The following is a 22,128-nucleotide window of genomic DNA, read 5'->3' on the forward strand; positions in this document are numbered from 1 at the left end:
AATAGAAGAGAGTTTCTTTATGCCAGGTTGTAAAAATACCATCCCAAATCCCAATATGAGCTCAGGAGATGCTATAGGGGATCGTATTTCTCATTGTGCTGGAACTGGCCCAGTTTTCTGACACAGATATTGGCACACTTTGGAGCCGATGCTGGGACAGACATGTTACAGATCAATATGCCACATATGTCTGAGCAGACACAGCAGAGTGGCTACCTGCTGTATTATTTATCAGGCCTGTGTCTGGGTGGAACTCGAGTGATGTTATAATGCTTCGCACTTAGAAATCTGAATGTCTGTTCCTCCTAACTGTTCTCCAGTGAAAGAGAGAGATAATGTTCATTCGTGAACCATAGAAAGAAAATTCAGTGTCTATCTAAAGTGATGAATATTCCTATATATCTTTACGTTTATGTGCATGTTTTGTGTGTAGTTGGGCTTTTATTAGAGCTGGTCTGCTTTGTGCTGACACAAGAGCTTTCTTCACATTCTGAGCCAATGTCCTGATCTCACTGGTTACAGCTAGAGCTGACCCTGTGGCTCTGCAGTGGCTGAGGTGATGCTGACCTTCTTGCTATCAAATGATCACAGAAACCACCTTTGGTTAGTTCAGTAGATGACACATAACATCGTCTCCTTTGACCAACACACCAAATGTTTGAATCTGTAAGTCAGTTTGCTTTCAATTGAAACTAAGAAGCATTTGCACATCAAGTGCCCTTGAAAATCAGCAGTTCCTCTTCACATGCTCCACACAGGCAATATTGTGTGTGGGTCTTGTTGATTTAGAATTGAGCCGACATGTAGAGCCCTTGATGGATTTTATCAGCGAAATCAAACACAGCTACCCTAGTAACCATAACCAGGTCATGTAAGAGTCAGGCACAAGGGCTTTTGTTGTTTGTAATAAGCAGAAACCAAAAGAAAAGCGCTCCAGTCTCATACAGACTTAGATTCTTTTGCATATCCATGTTTATTTCGCTCTGTCTTACCATACAATATTTTTAATGTTGTGATTTTATTGCTATGCGTAATTATCATAAATTCTAGTAGTCAACAGTATTGTCTTATAGCCTTTATTTTGATGGTCATAAGCAGTCACCCACCCAGTAATAAAGCAATAGGTTAAGAGAGACTTTGTTACACTGCCTTAGGAGATTTATTGCATTCATAAAATGGTGGAAATGTATTAATGACGATAATCACTTTTTCCACCAAGTAATATAATGCATTAGCTTAACTACAGGCTGTTTATGAAGCAATGTGGCAACTTGAATGTTCACCACAAGTTTAAATAGATCAGCTATTTTACATTGGCGAAACAGTAAATTTAAATGTACTGTAAAAGCCTTTCTGAGGAAAAAGCACTTTAAATAGTAAAATATTTGCCTGAGTGCTACGTTTACTATGGCTGTTGCTATGCACTTGCTGAGATGTTCTGAAAGGTTTTCAGAGTGGTGTTATGCAGTTACTAAGGTGCTGTGGTTGCAAGGGTGTTGCTAGCAGGGTCAGAAATGTACTTTTCCATTAAGGGGCACTTCTTACATTTGTGAGGGCAATTTTTATCACCACTTTAATGTCTTAAACGTCAAATACTTACATTTAACCAAATACTACAGTCAACCAGAATACTTTAAACTGTTGCCAATAGTGGGTCTGTTGTGTGAAGCGTAGCATGCAGGCCGAAATATAAGGGCTGTTGTGCAGGTGTGGGCAGGCCTCACGTGACTCGCTCACTCACTGAAGTACCCTCTCTTTCCTCTGCTGTTGCTAGGGGACTCTTATTTGCATTCTCTCTAATCAGCCATGTTTTTGCTCACTATGAAGGGAACGTCGTCAGTGTGATGACTGCTTTGATTAAAGGTGATAGAACATCCTAACCTTTTCAGCTACTATTATCTCTCTTATGCATATATGAATATGAGAGTGATTGCAGTGAATATTTATTTGCATTTGTTAAGGCTGTTTATTCAGAGGAAAGCGGAATAAACATCAAGATGGAAAATTCTGATTCAAGATTTAATAGTTATCGCTTATGAAACCTTTCTGACTTAAAAATACTAAGGATATTGCCCTGCTGATCTTCATAGCTAAAGTATCATGCAGCAAATGGACTTTAAATAGGGATGCACTTATATGTAAAATTTTGTGTTTTTCTTTTATCTCATTTGGGCACCGATTGGCAGCCAGCATTTTTGTAGCTTACTGTATATATTATACATACAAAGCAAAGCCTGTCTACAAACCCATTCCTCATTAAAGTTCAAGTGCTTTCTTCCTTTTCCTTCCTGTTTTTTGTGGTATACTGCATTTTTCTGTCTGTCTGGCATTTTCACACAGCGACACACAATAGCTGAGACATCTTTGAGGGAGTCCACACTGCTGGAGTTTTTTCACAATCCCCATTTTGTCTGATTATGTTCCTATTCATTTCTATTGTATCAGCATGAATGCAGCATTAAAATCCCAACTGGACCATGGTTTGTATATCGATGCAAGTCATTTTAGAGTTGTTTCTTCCATAGGTATGCAATTTGCCATATGTTCTTTGGGTATACAGTGAGTGAAAAACAATCTTGGGTTATGTGAGGTATATTAATTTATCTCCTCAGGCTAGTGTTTAATGGGCATTTTTATTTTGGCCCTCCAGCTGCTTTACATGGACAAGTTTGTCTTCTTCAGGTAATGTCTTGTCTGGGACATGGTAAAGGAAGAGTGCTAGTTTGTGTGTGTATATGAGTATGTGTGTTTCAGGGCTGGTGCTGGAAACCACTAAACACAATAGAATCAGTCAGGCAGAAAGTTTTTAGCATTTTAGTGAGCTGTACCCCAATTTCATTATGAGGGTGACATTTAGCTGAGCCAGGGTAAGCCAACGGAACACACAACATCAACCAGGAAAAAAACAAGCAATGTGGATCTAGAAGCAGTAGCTACCATGTAGGGAACTGAGATGACCGTTTTTCTTTTTTTTTTTTTGAGCCAAATCAGGGCTTGCAAAATGCTTAAATCCCTGGTAGCCCTTCGACCAGGCATTTTTCAGATTTTTGGTCATCACGACTTTAAGTACACCATTTTCAATAACCAGAATTTGTGAGAGGAACCAAAACCAAAATCATAAAATTCCTTGGCTACAGATTAAAAATACACAAAGCTGCAATTTTGAAATGTTGCACAAGATTTATTCAGATTTGCCCAAAATAAAGTGGTGTCAAATTCCAGTAAATTTAAATTTGACAAAAGGGAAAACTACAAAATCAGTTTATTAGTGGCAAAAGGGCAGTTAACATTTTTACCACTGTTGTAAAATCGCTCTAACAAACGGTTACAGCATACTTCAGATTTTTGTAGCCTATTCTTATTCATGAAGTGCAAAAACCAGGGAGAGACATTTGCTGTGCCACTGAGTGGTCGTCACGCTCTATATGATGGTAGCCGCGTTGGATCAATGTCAATGCATCATGGCCATCTGTGTGTCATCTGAGTGTGCTATGATGAACAGAGGGCTCTAATTTACAGCACCGCTGATTGGCACATCCGCTTGGTAAATAGGTCTAATTGTCTTTTGCTCAAGAAACCTAACTTGAAGGTCTGAATACTTAATGTGTTTTCTCTGCCCCAAAGGTTCACTGCATGTCAAAGGAAAGGCATAAAGTAATATCGCAAACCCACAGTGAGTCATGTGCACTGAATCCAAATCCAAATGCAGTTCTGACTAACCTCACGTGTGAAAATGCTGAGTGGCCGTTCACGGTTCATTAGAAAAAAGAAAAAAAAATGGAGCAAGGAAGAAAAAGAAACTTACACTTGCTTCAACACTAATGAAATACTGCAGCAATGAGCCCCTAAATAGGAGCTGGGTGGCTTACCACCAACTTAATCTCTGCTGAATGCCCTAGGATCCTTTTCAAACTCGTCTTGGGCCCCCTAGCTCAAAAGAAAAAGGACAGAGTGAAAGGAGGAGTGGCAGGGGCTGCGGCGGTGTAGAGAAACACAATAGGCTGACTGTCAGTGATCCACAGTGCATGGCACAGATCCAAGTGTGTTATACATCCACAGCAGTACAGGCAAGGTGAGAGAGACTTAAACCTGTGCAGTGCGACAGAGAGACATGCACTACAGCTAGACATGAGGGGAGGAGAGACGCACAATTGATGAGCAGAGGAAGGCAGATGCAGAAAGAGAGAGAGTACAACTCAAACAGTACATGAATATGCTCTAGGGTGGGCAAATGTGTGTGAGAGAGAGTGACAGAGAAAGAGAGAGAGGTAGAAGAGGAGGGGGAGTGTTGCATGCTGTGCCAGTCAGCATAAAATGAGAAAAGAGAGAGTGTTGTATGGGTAGTGGTGCGTTTTTCCTCCTTTTCTCTTCCTCACACTCACTCCGATGGTGGATTAATACATCTTTATGCGCACATCTCTCAGGGGATCGATCACCCGTCACAATGGTGTTCATCTCGACCACTCTTAAATCTGTCATTAAGTACTTCAAAAAGAAGGGTAAGCTCCTCTTATCATGGTTTTGGGTTATCTTATCACACGTGCATCTCAAGGTCAAGTAGACTGTGGAGTTATTCATCACTGCTGCTGTGGGTTGCATGTATCTGATTTGGAACGCATGCTACAATTGCTTACGAGTTTCTTTTTATAGCCGGGCATTGGACTTGTTATAGCAACCTTGTTCTGCAACTTTGAGTGATTTTTTCTTTTTTTTTTTGATTGATGATGTAATGCTATGATGCCCGGTTTTGATCATTTTTAATATATTCTACCTTGACTTTTCACCAAATGTTGCAGATTATATATATATATATATATATATATATACACGCACACACACACATATATATTTACATTACATATATTTATTATTTTCTATAATAAATAAAAAACTAGATTAATAATTTAATTAACACATTTATTATATTCATTAAATATATATATATTATTAGGGGCTGTCAGTTGATTACAATTTTTAAATCTTATTAATTACAGGGTGCTGATAACCAACTAAAATTGTCTAATTGACAAACTTCATTTGTCTGTGAAAATACCCCCAAAAGATAATTTAAAGCTAATATTGTGTTAAAGGTTTAGGCTACAATGGCCTAACATAAAGTACTGAACATAAAAGAAGATAATTTGAGAAACATCTCAGTATTTTTTGTTCATGCAATTAAAAGAAGTCACTGGTGATCCAAACAGCTTTGTTACCAACAGTCTTCAAAATAACTTCTTTTATGCTGTGCAAAAAAAAAATAAGTCAATCAGGTTTTAAACAACATAAGGGTGAGTAAATGATGACAGAATTTATTTGTTTATTTAATTTTGGTTAACTATCCCTTCAATGTTTTAAAATATTTTTTAATAAATTAAATTATACTAAATAGGCCAGTAGGTTGCGGTAAATTCGATCAAATGGCTCTCTCTAAAGATGGGGGCTTTGAATCATTTGGCTGCGTTTACACTTGGCATTAACATGCGGCCTGTATCCGGATGCTGTCCACATACACATTGAAAAGACAAGTGTAAACGCACTTCTGAACAGAATCTTATCCGATCAGCCTGTCCTGGTCCAGAGGTAGTCGAGGACGCATTGTGATCGGATTTCAGTGTAATGTAAACGCAATCCAGCCAGCAGGTGGACTTTACGCAAAACACCGCCCCCTCTTTCGCAAACTGTCCAAAGAGAGATGGAAAACACCCATGTGGAGCACTAGTTAGACTCCTACTACACTTATCTTTGATTTGTAAAATGTCTTGCGACTGAAAATGCTTTTTAATGAATTACTCCGAAATGAATTACTCCGGGATATTGGTTAGTTTGAACTCAGAGGAAGTGTCAGCCACATTAAAAAAGTTAACAGTTTAAGTCATTTGTGGATTAATGCGTATTGGAGATGCAAACCGTTTAAAACGATTCAGTTCGATTTGGTGAACTGGTTCAAAAAGATCCGGTTACATCGAATGATTCGTTCGCAAACCGGATATGACAAACTGCTTTGTTTTGAACTGTCTTACAACAGACGCGGAAGAGAAGACAATGCTGAATAAATTCCTAGTTTTTGCTATTTTTGGACCAACATGTATTTTCGATGCTTCTAAAAATTCTAACTGACCCTCTGATGTCACATGGACTACTTTGATGATGTTTCTGGACATGGACAGTATACCGTACACACAGCTTCAATGGAGGGACTAAGAGCTCTCAGACTAAATCTAAAATATCTTAAACTGTGTTCCAAAAATAAACAGAGGTCTTACGGGTTTGGAACAACATGAGGGTAAGTTATTAATGACATAATTTTGCAAATTGGGCGAACTATCCCTTTAATGTGTAAACGCAGTGCAGTGCCAAGTGTAAACGCAGCCATTGGTTCACACATTGGTTCAACACTACTGTGTTGCTCGTAGACACACAACAGTTCTGCTTTGGGCTTTTTAGGTAATATTTTCATTGTCAATATTGCACAATATCAATTTCTTATTTACTGAACTGTTGTATAAAATCACATTTGCGCTCGTGTTCTTCATGACAAAAACAGCACTCGTGTTATATCGCTCTTGCTGCTGGTGTGATATAGCTTCAAATTTTAATTTTAAAGGAGCTATGCATATACATTCTCAGATTTTTTACTTATATGAACTGTTGGTTTGGCATGAGACAATGGTGTGTGTGTGTGTGTGTGTGTGTATATATGACTATCAATAACAATACTGGCTAATTTGAATTAGCCTTAGGGTATATTGCAACAGCGTCATTGACATTTTGGTGGACTAGCGAATTATACCTTTGTGTATTTTTTGAGGTCATGACCTTTTGCACTTGAGGAAACTCTTATTGTGTATAATCTATAATCACTGTCATACTTTTTCTATGGAAAACTGCATGGATAAGACTGACCTGCTTAATCTTACCCGGAGGGCCTTGGCATAATTGATCGTTTAATCTGGGTTGTCAAGGCACCAGCCCGAGACAAGCATGTCTCCAGTGTCTTTAGACGCAGTGGTGCAGAAGTGTTTGATTGGCCTGTGTGTTCTCTGTGAGGGAGCTTAAGAGACTGCACATGACTGCAGCTCCCAAATCTTATGTGCCCAGCGGCTGCAGCCAAAGGCGGAGTTTTTCTTTCTGTCTGAATTATATCTCTTCCTGCTGACATCTGGATTGAGTTGATTAGAATTAAAACTAATTTAGAAATTCTGGCTCATTTTTTATAATGGCTATTATTATCATTTTGTACTCTTTTATGTAAAGTATATAAATAAATAAAAAATGAATGCTACAAGTACAATTGAAAATCTAAAGGTTGAACTTACTAATGTATTAATATTTTTAAAGATTATCTTGGAGTGTTAAAATGGTGCTGATTAAAAAATATAACTAATATCAGCCAGGTAGCTGTATTTGCACCCCTAAATAGTTCTAAAAGACAATTTTATTCAGGTATTTCCATTGAAAAGGTGTACATTTCTGGTGTATAGCTTCACCACAAACACATTGGTGCCTATAGTCTATCAGTTAAACCAACACTAACTCACATAAGCCAACCTGAAGCATCAGTGGAAGCTCATTCTGGTCAAAGCTGGAGCAATGAAAAAGTTTAGTACACTTTCATTTCATGTCTCCCATCTGTTACTTAGGGGAAAAACACTGTATATATTTTCATATATGTGACCCTTGACCACAAAACCATTCTTAATTGTAATTCTTTTGCTGAATAAATAAGCTTTCCATTGATGTATGGTTTGTTAGGATAGGACAATATTTGGCTGAGATACAGCTATTTGAAAATCGGGAATCTGAGGGTGCAAAAACATCAAAATATTGAGAAAGTCGCCTTTATAGTTGTCCAAATGAGTTCTTAGCAATGCATATTACTAATAAAAACAGAAGTTTTTATATAAGTTTTTATAGATTTTTGGCATAAAAGAAAAATCAATAATTTTGATCCATATAATGTATTTTTGGCTATTGCTACAATTATACCCCAGCGACTTACGACTGGTTTTGTGGTCCATGGTCACATATACCATTTTCAGCAGTCTAAGTAGTTGCTTTTACGCAAACCCCTGACCTCCTTCCTTTAAACATGTTGAATCTGTCCTTGTTTCTTGTAGCAGTGTCCAGTCTAGATGAGGAGAGCAAGTGGTCTGTGCACTACACAGCCCCCTTGCACCAACAGGAGAATGTCTTCGTGCCAGGATCCAGACCAGCCTGCGTTGAGGACCTTCACCATCAGGCCAAAGTCAACCTGAAAACAGTCCTCAGAGGTCAGAGACAAAAACTACAGGAATTTTTTTCCCCATTTTTTTCTTTTCTAAATATAAGCTAAACAGTACCATGATTGATTCATTAGAAAATAAGATTCAGATTAATTGTTTCATGTATAATCTGCGAATACAAAATGCCCTGCCGAGGAATATGTGATTTCTCCATTGACCATTATAATGAAGATAACATTTCCACTGTGCAGAGAGTTCTCTTGCACAACCATTTTACCCTTTAATGAAGCAGAGCATTTTGACAGTACACTGCCTGATACAAATTTTATAAACCTGCTTCAACTCTAGACTACAGAGGTGCATATTGACTGCTAATACCGTTTTATTTTCCACTACATATAATAATCTGAACTGGTTGATTTACTAGTTGCATAGCGCAGGTTTTTCTAAAGTAGTATAAACTTTCATCAAAATGTTATCTGCCTGATGGTGATCAGCTAAGCAATCAGCCCTAAAATCATGTATTGTGTACCTTGCATTAACTTAGTTGTTATGAGCTGTTGATATTAATCAAAATGTTAATAATAAACATAATATGAATCACAATGAAAACCAGTGTTTTAGACTACTCTAATACAGGATTTCAAAAATCTTCAAAATCTTATAGCCATAAAATTAGAGCTGAAACAACGAATCGATTTAATCGATTAAAATCGATTATTAAAATAGTTGTCAACTAATTTAGTCATCGATTCGTTGCTAAATAACTTATTTGCCGTAAGCGGCTCATTTCTTGCATATTTCAAATCCGCGGTGACCAAAGTGTGGCAGTAGTGAGGCACCGGAGGTTTTACTCAGCCAGTACAGCAGGAGAAGTAGCAAATAGCCAATAGCTGGCCTCGTTTTATGTCACGTGCTTCCCGAACAGCGTCTCTGAGTCTGCAGCATTCAGCGTGATGTGGGAGTACTATACGTTGAGCCTTCAAAAAAGGGGACGTTCACATATCTCGTCTTTTGCGCGCTCAAGTTCGTTATTTCCAACACCGCACCGCATCGAGTTAAAAACATTTCAACTTTTCAGAATGCAGCAAGCGCACCGCGGGTCATGTGACAAGAACTAACCAATCGGCTTAATCCTTCCCTGTAACAACGTTAAAAGCTCAGTCAAGATGAAAGGAACAGCTGATCATAGTTGTATATGGATTTCCATTTTGAAATAAATTTAGTAGCAGAGCTACTGCAAGCGATATTTTGAGCTGCAAATCCATTTATCCTTTGTTGAAATTTCCGCATCTTCAAGGAGAGAGCACGTCATGGTTACTTAGCAAAGGCAGACGCCTTAGGGGCGCAACTGCACGAGCGCTTTGGAAAGAAGGAGAAAGCGGTGCGCCTAGCGTTTTCCACGCGTTTTTAGGCGCGATTTGTGAACGGCCCCTAAGACTTTCATTTGTGCAGATTCTCCAGTACAATGTTGTTTGCAAATGTTTAGTCGTAAAAGCTGATAACATTGCTTTTTAACAGTTAACATTTAAAGCTTTACAAACATGTTCTGTGATCAGTTTGTCGTTTACCAGTTCAAAATTCAGTCGTGCAGCCTAATTATGACTGAATGAGAGAGGTAAATGTTTAAAGATATTTGAAATTGACTTTTTTTCTAAGTATTCACTGCTCTTTTTCACACAGCAGGTTTTTTGTGTGTGTCCAATTTTTTTTTTCTGGACAACCTTCTGATGGATTTTACTTTAAATTGTGAGTTCCATTCAGGTTTCATGCCATTGGCACTTTTTTCGAAGGATTGTTTACAATTTCACAGCAAAAGCTATAAAGCTGTTTCCAAGTAAATAATAAAATACAATGCACTGCAATTTTATTCTGTTTTATCCTTATTCTTCGTGAAAATATGTTCTGAAAGATTCCTTAATAAGCTTTGTTCGGGATGTTAAATTACTTTAGGAGCTCTAAGGACTGCCATGGTGAAAACATTATTTGAAATCTGCTTGTGAAATTTGCTAGAGTATGGGTCAGTGTTCTGATTGCAGAAGAGTTCGACAAAGTATTACTAACACAATAAAACAACTCCAGGTATATTTTTGATGAGGATATGACAGTGCAAAATGGTTAAAATCTCTTAAAAATCTATGCTGAAGGATAAAGACCATTTATTAATAATTTACTTGGGGAAAAAATTGAAAAAACTAAAATATAAGTACATAAACCGATTAATCGATTAATCGTAAAAATAATCGACAGATTAATCGATTATCAAAATAATCGTTAGTTGCAGCCCTACATAAAATGTTAACGGAATAAATGTTTTGCCAATAGTAACAATACAATACAAAAGGAAGCATTAGTAGGGATACATTGATATCTTCAAAGATGTACTTGCCCCTCATCATCCAAGTATGCATGCTTTCAAATGCAATCTCACTGCAAAACTAAAAAAAAAAATTTTTCACAGGAGCACAGACCACAAATTGTCTCTAATATACTGTAAGCAAATGCATGTCCTCTCCATGATTTTGGAGAGATGTTTGACATAGTGGTTTAAAATAAGAGACAATAACCAAATTATTCCATTAAGTGCCACCATACCCATTAGCACTTAATGTCTATATCCATTAGTTCCACTTAATGAAGTAAATTGGATTGTGAATAATGTTTCTTGTCGACTTTACACTCTCTATTTTTCTGAATCTTCTAAGTTTTGTGTCTTTGACTGTTTTTTGGTTCGTTACCTCGCATCAATATACTCTCCACAGGGATTTTTAAAATATGCTGCTGCTGCTGCTGCACTCGGGTATATTATCCTATACCAGCGAACAACATCGCTTCCCTTTGTATCTGGAAACCAGATACCTTTTACTTTAATGGCTCTTCTCTCATTTGACCTTACTATTGCCTAAATAACTAGTCCTCTGAGGTGCTCTGGAATGCTAATGTACTTGTGCATGTTTATGAGTTGTCTTGGCTCCAGCGGGGGCAGCAGGTGGCACACCAAATGTCTGTTTTTCCCTTTTTCCCATTGAGCTTTGGCAGGGTCATGGCTGTTGTCTGTCTGTTTGTTATAATTGTGAATTAAATATATGTATATATATATATATATAATTAAAAAAAAATCTAATTTGCATTCATCAACCACCGACATCACAGCTTCTGAATGTTCTTCTCTTTCTCACAATTATGTCATTAATAACTCACCCTCATGTTGTTCCAAACTAGTAAGACCTCCATTTATCTTCGGAACACAGTTTAAGATATTTTAGATTTAGTCCGAGAGCTCTCAGTCCCTCCATTGAAGCTTTGTGTACGGTATACTGTCCATGTCCAGAAAGGTAAGAAAAACATCATCAAAGTAGTCCATGTGACATCAGAGGGTCAGTTAGATTTTTTTGAAGCATCGAAAATATATTTTGGTCCAAAAATAGCAAAAACGACGACTTTATTCAGCATTGTCTTCTCTTCCGGGTCTGTTGTGAGAGAGAGTTCAAATCAAAGCAGCTGGATATCCAGTTCGCGAACGAATCATTCAGTTCACCAAATCGAACTGAATCGTTTTAAACGGTTCGCATCTCTAGTACGCATTAATCCACAAATGACTTAAGCTGTTAACTTTTTTAATGTGGCTGACACTCCCTCTGAGTTCAAACAAACCAATATCCCGGAGTAATTCATGTACTCAAACAGTACACTGACTGAACTGCTGTGAAGAGAGGACTGAAGATGAACACCGAGCCGAGCCAGATAACGAACCAAACATTGACTCATTCATGAGTCAAGAACCGTTTCTGTCAGACGCGTCGGCGGGTGGATTGCTCCGTAAGAAGACGCTCCTCAGTGGGAGCGGCGCGTCTCCTACTCCATTTTTGTCAGACGGGTGGAGAAACGCACACTGCTTACCATTGAGGAAGGCTGCAGGATCAGTGAGTGGATGGTCGGAGAGATGGCAGAGGGAAGTGATGTTTCAGGAAGTGAAATCGGAATGGAAGTAGGTGCCGGTGGCGGGGAAAATGAAAAAGATGGTATATGGCATACTCAGAAAGTTAGGCGAAAACGTAAAAAGACTAGAAAGTTAACTGAATCGTCTCAGTCTGATAAAGCTGAGGTACACAGTGCAGGAGAAGTAGAAGTAGCAACGGAGTTTAAAGTAGTTGTGAAATTGGTTAAAGAGGGCGAGTCGTTTAGTAAGTTGAATCCGGTTAAGCTTACAAAAGAGATTAACACACTGGTTGGAAAAGTGAAATGTGCAAAAGTCTTGCGGGACGGGTCTTTGTTAATCATCTGTAATGATGCCAAACACAAAGAGAGAGCACTCAGTTTGAGTAAAGTTTTGGGTGAAAATGTAAGTGGAAAATTGCTTGACAGTGGAAAGTATTTGCGTGGGGTCATTACAGGCATTCCACCTGAAGTCCCAGTCGAAGAAATTAAATCCAATGTATCGGGAGGGAAGGTTGTAGAAGTTAGACGACTAAAAATGAACAGAAATGGGGAAAGGAGTGATAGTTTTTCAGTCATGTTGAAGTTTGAAGAGAGGGTTCTACCAGATAAAGTCTGTGTTGGTTACATGAGTTATGGTGTTAGGCCGTTTATCCCTCCACCACTTCGATGTTTTAAATGTCAAAAGTTTGGACATGTCGCAGCAGTATGTAAGGGGAAGCAGAGGTGTGGGAGATGTGCCGGGGATCATGAATATGGGAAGTGTGAGGAAGGAGCTGCCTTGAAATGTTGTAACTGTGGAGGTGAGCATAGCTCAGCTTATAGGGGATGTACAGTTAGCAAAAGAGCTGAAGAAGTACAGAAGGTTAAAATCCAAACTGGGGTCTCATTTGCGGAAGCGGCTAGGAAAGTACCTGCTCAGCCAATTGTACAGGTGAACAAAACAATGGCTGTAGAGGCATGTAGTTCAGCTTGTCAAGGATGCAGTAAGATCAAAGAAGATACTCTTCTCATGAGAAAAGATAACTTTGTTTTGTTCATGGTAGAGATTATTAATTGTACTGCTCAAGCTGAAAGGAAGACGGAAAAAATTCAAATAATTGTAAAAGCAGCGCAGAAGTACCTCGGTTTTAAAAATACTAGCTGGGAATTAGTGGAAGAGAGATTAAATGAGAGTCAATTTTCATCCCAACCTCAAACATGGAGTGGTGTACCGTCTGTCTCATGATAATTATCCTCCAGTGGAATGCAAGAAGTCTCATTAGTAATGGTCAAGAGTTTAAGAAGTACATCTCTGATTTGGAAGATAGGCCCCATATAATATGTATTCAGGAGACATGGCTCAAACCTCAGTTAGATTTTATTATTCAAGGTTACACAGCAATAAGAAATGATAGGAAGGATAGACAAGGTGGGGGAGTAGCAACATTTGTTCAAGATGGTCTGAGGTATAAAGTTGAAAATATGGGGCAGGAATATGAATCAGTAGTTGTTAAAATCTGGATAGGTAATGATCAAGTTTCAGTGGTTAATTTTTATAATCCTAGTAAGAGGTTGAGTATTGAGGACCTAGGTGCTGTAAGTGGACAGAGTCAAGGAAAGATAGTGTGGTGCGGTGATTTTAATTCTTATAATGTATTATGGGGAAGCCTGAATACAGATGCAAATGGTGTGATTATTGAGGAGTTCCTTGAATTGAATTCGCTTGTTTGCATTAATGATGGTAGAGGTACAAGATATGATTGTTGTAGAAACACAGAGAGTTATTTGGATTTAACATTTATATCGAGTGGAATGGCAGGTATTACATCATGGGAGGTGTTAAGTGAATTACCTATGGGTAGTGATCACTTCCCTATAATTGTAACAGTTGGAATTGATGTAATTAAAGAAGACGAAGTGCGGGTACCGAGATGGAGGTTAGATAAAGCCAACTGGGAATTATTTCAAGTTTTAGCTGAGAGGAAGTGTGGTGAATTAGATGAAAGGTGTTTGAAGGATGTGGAATTATTTAACTCTGAATTTGTGTCTAATATTCTTCAGGTGGCTGAGGTTTCAATCCCAAAGACTGGTGGAAGAGGAGTTAAAAAGTCTGTACCATGGTGGAATGAGCAGTGTAGTGCTGCAATTAAACAGAGAAGTAAGGCATTTAAGCAGGTAAGGAAGAATCATACACTTAAGGCTTTAGTCCAGTATAAGAGAGCACAGGCTGTTGTTAGAAGGACTGTTAGAGCTGCAAAAAAGGCTTTCTGGAGGGAATATTGTAATACTATTGGGAGAGAAACTAAGTTGTCAGATGTATGGGGAGTTGTTAGGAAAATGAATGGTGTAAAAAGGAATCATTCTATGCCTGTTTTGCTTTGTAATGGGCAGACTGCTGTTAGTAATAAAGAAAAAGCAGAGTTGTTGGTGGAGACTTTAGTTAAAGTACACAGTTCTGAGAAATTGTCAGATACTGTAAAGTGCTGTAGAGAGGAGGCTTTAGCTGAAAATCCAGGAGTTATTGTTCGGAAAAGAATCACAAGTCGGGATCTTGATATGCCTTTTTCAATTTTTGAATTGAAGAAGGCTGTCTATAATGTGAAACAATCTACACCTGGCAAGGATGGTATTTGCTACTCTATGCTTGGACATTTAACTGACAGATCTCTTAATGTTGTCCTGAAGCTTTTCAATCTGGTTTGGGAAACAGGAAGGATTCCTGGTGGGTGGAAACAGGCAGTTATAGTGCCAGTGCTGAAGCCTGGTAAGAGTGCAACTGACCCTTCTAATTACAGGCCCATTGCGCTTACCTCACAGTTAGGGAAAACGATGGAGAGAATAGTAACAGATAGGCTGACATATTATATGGAAAGTAAAAACTTGTTCTGTCCTTTTCAAAGTGGTTTTCGTAAGGGAAGAAATACGATGGATGCAATTTTATGTTTGGAGTCAGAAGTGAGAAAAGCCCAGACAAACAAAGAAATAGTGGTTGCTGTCCTCTTTGATATAGAGAAAGCTTACGATATGTTGTGGAAGGAGGGATTGTTGATGAAGTTTGAGAAACTTGGTATTGGAGGTAAGCTTTATAATTGGGTACTGGATTTTTTATTTGGAAGAGAAATTGAGGTTAGAGTTGGCACGGCATATTCTAGTACATATGCTGTAGAGAACGGTACACCGCAAGGGAGCGTCTGCAGTCCAGTACTTTTTAACATAATGATAAATGACATTTTTGATAGAATTGACGGAAGTATAGGCAAGTCTTTATATGCAGATGATGGAGCCCTTTGGGTGCGGGGACGTAATCTAAAGTACCTGGGAAAGAAGATGCAGGATGCAATTGTGGTGGTGGAGGAATGGGCTAATAAGTGGGGCTTCAGAATGTCTGTTACTAAAACTCAAGTTATTTGTTTTTCAAGACGACATAAAGACATTACATTAAAACTTTATGAACAAAAGTTGGAACAGGTGAGTGTTGTGAGGTTTTTGGGAGTTATATTTGACGAGAAACTTACCTGGAAGCAGCATATAGAGTATGTTCAAAGTAAGTGTAAAAAAGTTAATAATTTGTTGAGGTGTTTGTCTGGTCAGAACTGGGGAGCTGCAAGAGGAGCATTGTTGAGGATTTATCAGTCTCTCATGAGGTCTTCACTTGATTATGGCTGTTTATCATATATGGGAGCAGCTGAAAGTCACTTAATTAGGTTGGACAGAGAACAATCACAAGGGTTGCGTATTTGCTGTGGAGCTTTTAGAACGTCTCCTGTTGCTGCTTTGCAGGTTGAGTCTGGAGAACTTCCGATGCGGTTAAGGAGAGTTAAGCTAATGTATGCGTACTGGGTCAATCTCCAGGGTCATAGCTGTGTTCACCCAGCAAAAGCTGTGTTGCAGGATTGTTGGGAACATCAGAAGTCTAACTACTATAGCTTTGGGTGGATTGGAGATATTAAAGCCCAGAATGTAGGCCTGATGCAATTTAAGTTCAGTTCGACTGTACCATGTTCATCTATACCTCCATGGATGTTTGTTATGCCAGTAGTGGACTTGCAGCTACAACTGGCATTGAAAAAGGAAAGTAGCGGTACCCCAGAATGGCTTGTTGTTCAAAATTATTTTGAGCAGTTTAAAGAACACCTTGTACTGTATACTGATGGGTCTAAAGATCCCAACAATGGCAGAACAGGAGCGGCAGTGAGTATTCCACAGTATAACATCAAAATTAAAAGAAGAACATCTGACTATCTTTCAGTGTATACTGTGGAACTCACTGCCATTGTTTTAGCTCTTAATTGGTTGCTTATGAGTTGTATTGGGGGCATAAACAGAGCAGTAGTTGCCTCGGACAGTCAAGCTGCATTATTGAGCATAAAAACTGGAAAGTCATGCAGACTAGATCTATTATACAAAATATACCATATGTTGTTTCAGCTGCATAGTGAGAATGTTTGTGTTCAGTTTGTTTGGGTCCCTGCCCATGTAGGTGTTGATGGAAATGAAGAGGTGGATATTCTAGCTAAACAGGCCTTGAAATTGGATGTGGTTAACATCAATGTCCCTATGTGCAAAGCTGAAGGAAAATCTATTATTCAGGAAAAAGTGATTGGGATGTGGCAAGAGCAGTGGGATAGTAATGACACTGGCAGACATCTTTACTGTGTGCAAAGAAATGTGGGAGGGGGTAGATCTAGGGATGGAAGTCGGAGAGAAGAGGCAGTGTTGACACGTTTAAGGATTGGCCATTCAGGTCTCAATAGATCTTTGTTCCGTATAGGGAAACATCAGACAGGAGTTTGTGATTATTGCGGACAGCCAGAAACAGCTGAACATGTCCTAATAGAGTGTAATAATTACATGGAAGAGCGTAGTTGTTTAACATCAGTCCTATATAAAGAAGGGAAAGCGCTTACTTTAGTTAATCTATTAGGAGATGTATCTAAAAGTGTTAAAAATCAAGTTATGAGGTTTCTCAAAAATACGGGGTTGTTCTACCGAATTTAATATGTAAATATTTATATCGTAGGAATGCGCATAGGTGAATAATTCCCTCTGACTATTCTCGACGACCACACTCATATCCGGTAGGTGGCGGTAAATGCACCTTAAGTTGGTCTGCCAACCGCCAGTTAAACTCTAAAAGAAGAAGAAGAAGAAGAATGTCAGACGCGTCCGATTCGTGAACCGAGGAGCTGATGATACTGCGCATGTGTGATTCGCCGTGAGGCAGACCGACACACAAGGCGTCTGAACTGAAATGGTTCTTTTGGTGAGTGATTCTGAACTGATTCTTAGCTAGTGTTATGAGCGTAGGTAAACCGCAGGCTTGAATCAAGGGCAATCATCGCAAATGACGCCATTATACATCGAGCGCAAAAGAACCGGTGAACCGTTTTCTTCAACCGGTTTATTGAATCGAACTGTCCGAAAGAACTACTGGTGATCCGAAAACCGATGCAACCGGTTCTTCACTCGTGAACGAGTCAGTCTATTGTTCGTTATCTGGCTTGGCTCGGTGTTCATCTTCAGTTCTCTCTTCACAGCAGTTCAGTCAGTGTACTGTTTGAGTGCATGCATTATACCAGTATATTGGTTTGTTTGAACTCAGAGGGAGTGTCAGCCACATTAAAAAAGTTAGCAGCTTAAGTCATTTGTGGATTAATGCGTATTAGAGATGCGAACCGTTTAAAACGATTCAGTTCGATTGGTGAACTGAATGATTCGTTCGTGAACCAGATATCCAGCTGCTTTGTTTTGAACTCTCTCTCACAACAGACACGGAAGAGAAGACAATGCTGAATAAAGTCGTCGTTTTTGCTATTTTTGGACCAAAATGTATTTTCGATGCTTCAAAAAATTCTAACTGACCCTCTGATGTCACATGGACTACTTTGATGATGTTTTTCTTACCTTTCTGGACATGGGCAGTATACCATACACACAGTTTCAATGGAGGGACTGAGAGCTCTCGGACTAAATCTAAAATATCTTAAACTGTGTTCCAAAGATAAACGGAGGTTTTACGGGTTTGAAACAACATCAGGGTAAGTTATTAATTACATAAATTTGCTATCTGGGTGAACTAACCCTTTAAGGATTATACTCTCTTTCTTTAACTCTTTGTCTATCCTTCACTCTTTTAGCTACTAACATAATAAACTGTACTAGCCTCTACTCACTGATCACAGCTCTAATTATTTGTTTATTTATTATTATCTAATTAATCACAGTTAATTATAATTATTGACTTATTTTAAGAGTCCTTACTGTTATATACTATAATAATGTGCTTCTCATAAAACGCAGCCAGAGAAACACAGCTTATTTCTGGGTAAAGTGATGTGTTTTATAATTCATGTATTTTAAATGAACCTCTTATCTCTGTCCAGCATTTGTGTGAGAAATATTAATATACATTAAGAATGCAGGATAAGCTGTTCCTACTTGCATTATATGTTGTTTGCAGGCTTGCTGATTTTGCAGGTTTGTGCAGGTCTGAAGTGTCTAATCACCTGTTCAGTGCACAATATACATATAAGATTATTACCATCCTCTATGCATTATTAATATCTTTGTAAAACTATGTATGTATGTATGTATATATATGTAAATATATTTATTTACATCTGTCTGTAGTGCCTAAAATTTGATTTCTTTAAAAAAAAAATCAATAATAATGATCAGTTTATATCCTGAAGTAATCCGTTTCTCTCACTAGGCCTTCTTAAGTGAAAGTAAAGCAAATGTAGGACTCAAGATTTGCTCTGTTTACAATTTATAGATTATAACACAGTAACCAGCTGATATATTGTGCATTTTGTGTAAACTGCAAGCTACGCTGGATAAGGCGCCGTGTCTTATCATGTGCTACTGCAGGAAGATGATTACATTGAGCTCTGCATAAAGACAGAAGAGAGAGAGCAAGAAAGGGAGAGAGAGAGTAGCTAATAGCGTTTCTCAGCAGGCGCTCATTATGAGAGTGCCAAAGGAGGTGATCAGCTGAAATAAATGAATAATGTCAGCAGCATTAGGTGGAGTTGAAGACCCCAACTCTGCAGGCCATCCATAACCCAACAGTCAGTTATGACATATTCAGGTTGAACTCCTACAGTACTTCTAAAGTCCTACAGTAAAAACAGACACTACTCTTTTATTTGGCTGGAGCTCTTAGTGACAGAAATCTTTCTCTCTCTCTCTCTCTCTCTCTCTCTCTCTCTCTATCTATGTGTCTATCTATCTATTGTTCTGCCATACTTTCACTAGAGCATAAGTTCACAGTCTATCATTCTCTAATTCACCTTTCTGGACTGAGTGCAAAAGGACACTGTGGCTCTGCAGTTGTTCAGTAATTTGCTGAGTGTTATACAAGAGTCCTCAGCCTTATGTGAAATCTTCTTTCCATTGTTCTCAAAAACGGTTATGCATTTCATTTATTTAAATTCTGCTGATGACTAGTCCTTCCACTTACAGAACATGTGCACTGCAGCTGTTTTTTCTAAGAAATATGCATTTTTTACTTTTATTGCTTCATTTAGTTCTCCACATGGTGATTTTTGTCTGAAGGAAATAAATATTTGATTTTATTGCCTCTATTATTTAAAAAAAATATCAGTTTGAGCTGCTTGTGCACAACAAGCATGAATTAATGTTGAAATTCTTGCTATAGGACTGTGATATGTTTAATAGTCTTTACAGACTCATTAACACTACAAATTGTTAATGATTGGATGGTTATGTTTAACTCTCCAGAGTGTGACAAGCTCAGGAAAGATGGATTCCGCAGTTCTCAGTACTACTCCCAAACCTCTGCAACCAGCCTTTGTGAAAATGTGCACCTGGATGAGGAGAAGACAGAGAAGAAAAAGAAGGTAAACCTAACCTTAGACACAAATTTAATCACAGTCCTTCCCTTTAAATTAACATGCATGCTGCTGCTAGAAAAACAACTTTATTTAGTTTGGCTATGCAGTATGTCATGCCATTTATAATCAGTTTCACCATTTTATCACCAAAATCCTGTCAGTGAAAATGCTTTTGGTTATGTAGTCCAATAAATAATGAACTGTTGTATTGTATTATAATGAGTGCTAATGTATGCTCATATGTGCATGAAACAGACAAAGGCCCATTTTTCTCCTAAATACTCAACTTGAAGACATGATTCGGGTCACTTGTTCTGCACTGCCCCCTAGTGGCTGTTTGCATGCTATCTGTTTAGTCCAGCACTACAATGAGCAGAACTAGAAAATATTTATTCCACATTCTGTAATCCTAAATAAAGGTAATGTCTCCCTTCACTTGGTCATGTTTTGTTCTTTTATTTACAATTTTGTCTTTCCTCCCACCAAGCGGTTTAAAGTCCTAGACTGCCTATCTCAGTCTTGCCTCTCTCTCTGCTGTCATTTGAGATCTTGGAACAGAAAGGTACCCCTCTCAGTGCAGTTGCTAGTCAGTGGTAGCGCTGTGCTTTGTGAAAGGTGGCTTCAGATCCTAACAAGTCCTTATAGCACCTTCATATACAACCGAACCTACTAGTGCAAGTCACCCGCCGTGAGCGTCTTTTCACCTCAAAGACCTAATGACATTGAGTATGGTAGATTACACAAATTAGACATTAATACATAATTAGATGGTGTATTTCCCTCAAGCAGTCTTGCAAATTTATAATAAGTGGTTATGCAAAGCAGGACAAAAGAATCAAAGTTGTCTCTTTTGCAAAAAACAAAAAAAAAGTACCGAGACACATTATGGTTGAATACACTGACTGTAACACTGATCTCAAATTAGCATGAATAATTTAAACAGTAGCTCTCCTCCATTCAGGGCTCCTCTGGGCTTATTGCTCAGAGAAATATTTCAGTCACACGACGTTACTGGAGGGAAATGCACTTCAAGAGTCTTTTTTACTTTGCTCTTTTTGGAAAGCACTTGACTGAATTAACAATAAAAATGACCAAATATCAGACAATACCTATCACTTGGCATTCACCGAAGCCTGACCTCATTAAATCAGTCTGTTTGTGTTGTGCGCAGGATTCAGAGTCACCTAATGAAGAGGAGAAGCTTGTGTACTCGATGCCTCCTCAGACCCCTCTGCTGGAACATGACATGGACATCCAGAGAAGCTGGACCAGCTGTTTGCCGTTGCCCACTCCCGAGGAGAAGATGAAACTGCAGGCCCAGTCGGTGGCCACTGATATCATTCCCATCAACATTACAGGTAAATCCATTGTTAAATATCAAATATAATTTGTAATAATATGTTTTTAGTGAGGTGTTCTTAACTATTCCATTGATAATCACATATATTTTCAGTAAACAGTTATTTTGTACAGTTGGATAATAATAATTTAAATAAGACCAATATTAAAATTTTGCTGTCAAATGATTAATCGCGATTAATTGCATCCAAAATAAAAGTTTGTAAATTACATGTGTGTATACTGTATATTTATTATGTATATATAAATACGGACACATTGTATATATTTTCAAAATATTAAAACGTATATACATTAATATACTTATATTCTTATATTTTATATTATATACTGTATATATTGAATATATAAACAACATTTTTCTTAAATATATACATGCATGTTTGTATTTATTTATACATAATATAAACAGTACACACACACATATATTATGTAAACAAAATTTTGTTTTATTTTATTTACTTCTGTTGTTACATCTTTAGGTGAGAACTTTGATCGTCAGGCCAGTTTCCGTCGCTCTGCAGCAAATACTGATACCATAATACGAAGACCCAAGAGGGTGCAAAGAAGAAAGACAATAACAGGAGTTCCTGACAACATCCAGACTGAACTAGGTGTGATTCCTATTCATTGTTGCAATCCTATACAGTACATTGCACCACTCTCAAACAATGTAAAGGGTGCACTCACTCACTTTATTAGAAGTTTTATACATGAAGGAATTAATATTCCTTTAACAAAAAGTATGTCCTCAAACCAAAAATTTGTCCAGT

At 38.1% G+C, this 22,128-nt stretch overlaps 1 protein-coding gene across 7 annotated transcripts in view; it reads left to right on the top strand.

Moving 5' to 3' along the window:
- Positions 1-22,128, top strand: part of nhsl1a (NHS-like 1a) — a 52,298-nt gene that overhangs the window by 22,949 nt on the left and 7,221 nt on the right. For 5 of the 7 annotated variants that reach the window (XM_059520517.1, XM_059520513.1, XM_059520512.1 and 2 more), the window contains exons 2-6: positions 8,118-8,270; positions 19,884-20,002; positions 20,484-20,558; positions 21,168-21,354; positions 21,838-21,969. In XM_059520517.1, the coding sequence (XP_059376500.1) occupies positions 8,118-8,270; positions 19,884-20,002; positions 20,484-20,558; positions 21,168-21,354; positions 21,838-21,969 (666 nt within the window). Of the gene's footprint in view, positions 1-3,167; positions 4,500-8,117; positions 8,271-19,883; positions 20,003-20,483; positions 20,559-21,167; positions 21,355-21,837; positions 21,970-22,128 lie in introns of those variants that run through there. The other 2 variants (XM_059520515.1, XM_059520514.1) reach the window with 2 other exon arrangements.

Source organism: Carassius carassius, chromosome 32 (genome assembly GCF_963082965.1).
Source record: "Carassius carassius chromosome 32, fCarCar2.1, whole genome shotgun sequence".
Lineage (NCBI taxonomy): Eukaryota > Metazoa > Chordata > Actinopteri > Cypriniformes > Cyprinidae > Carassius > Carassius carassius.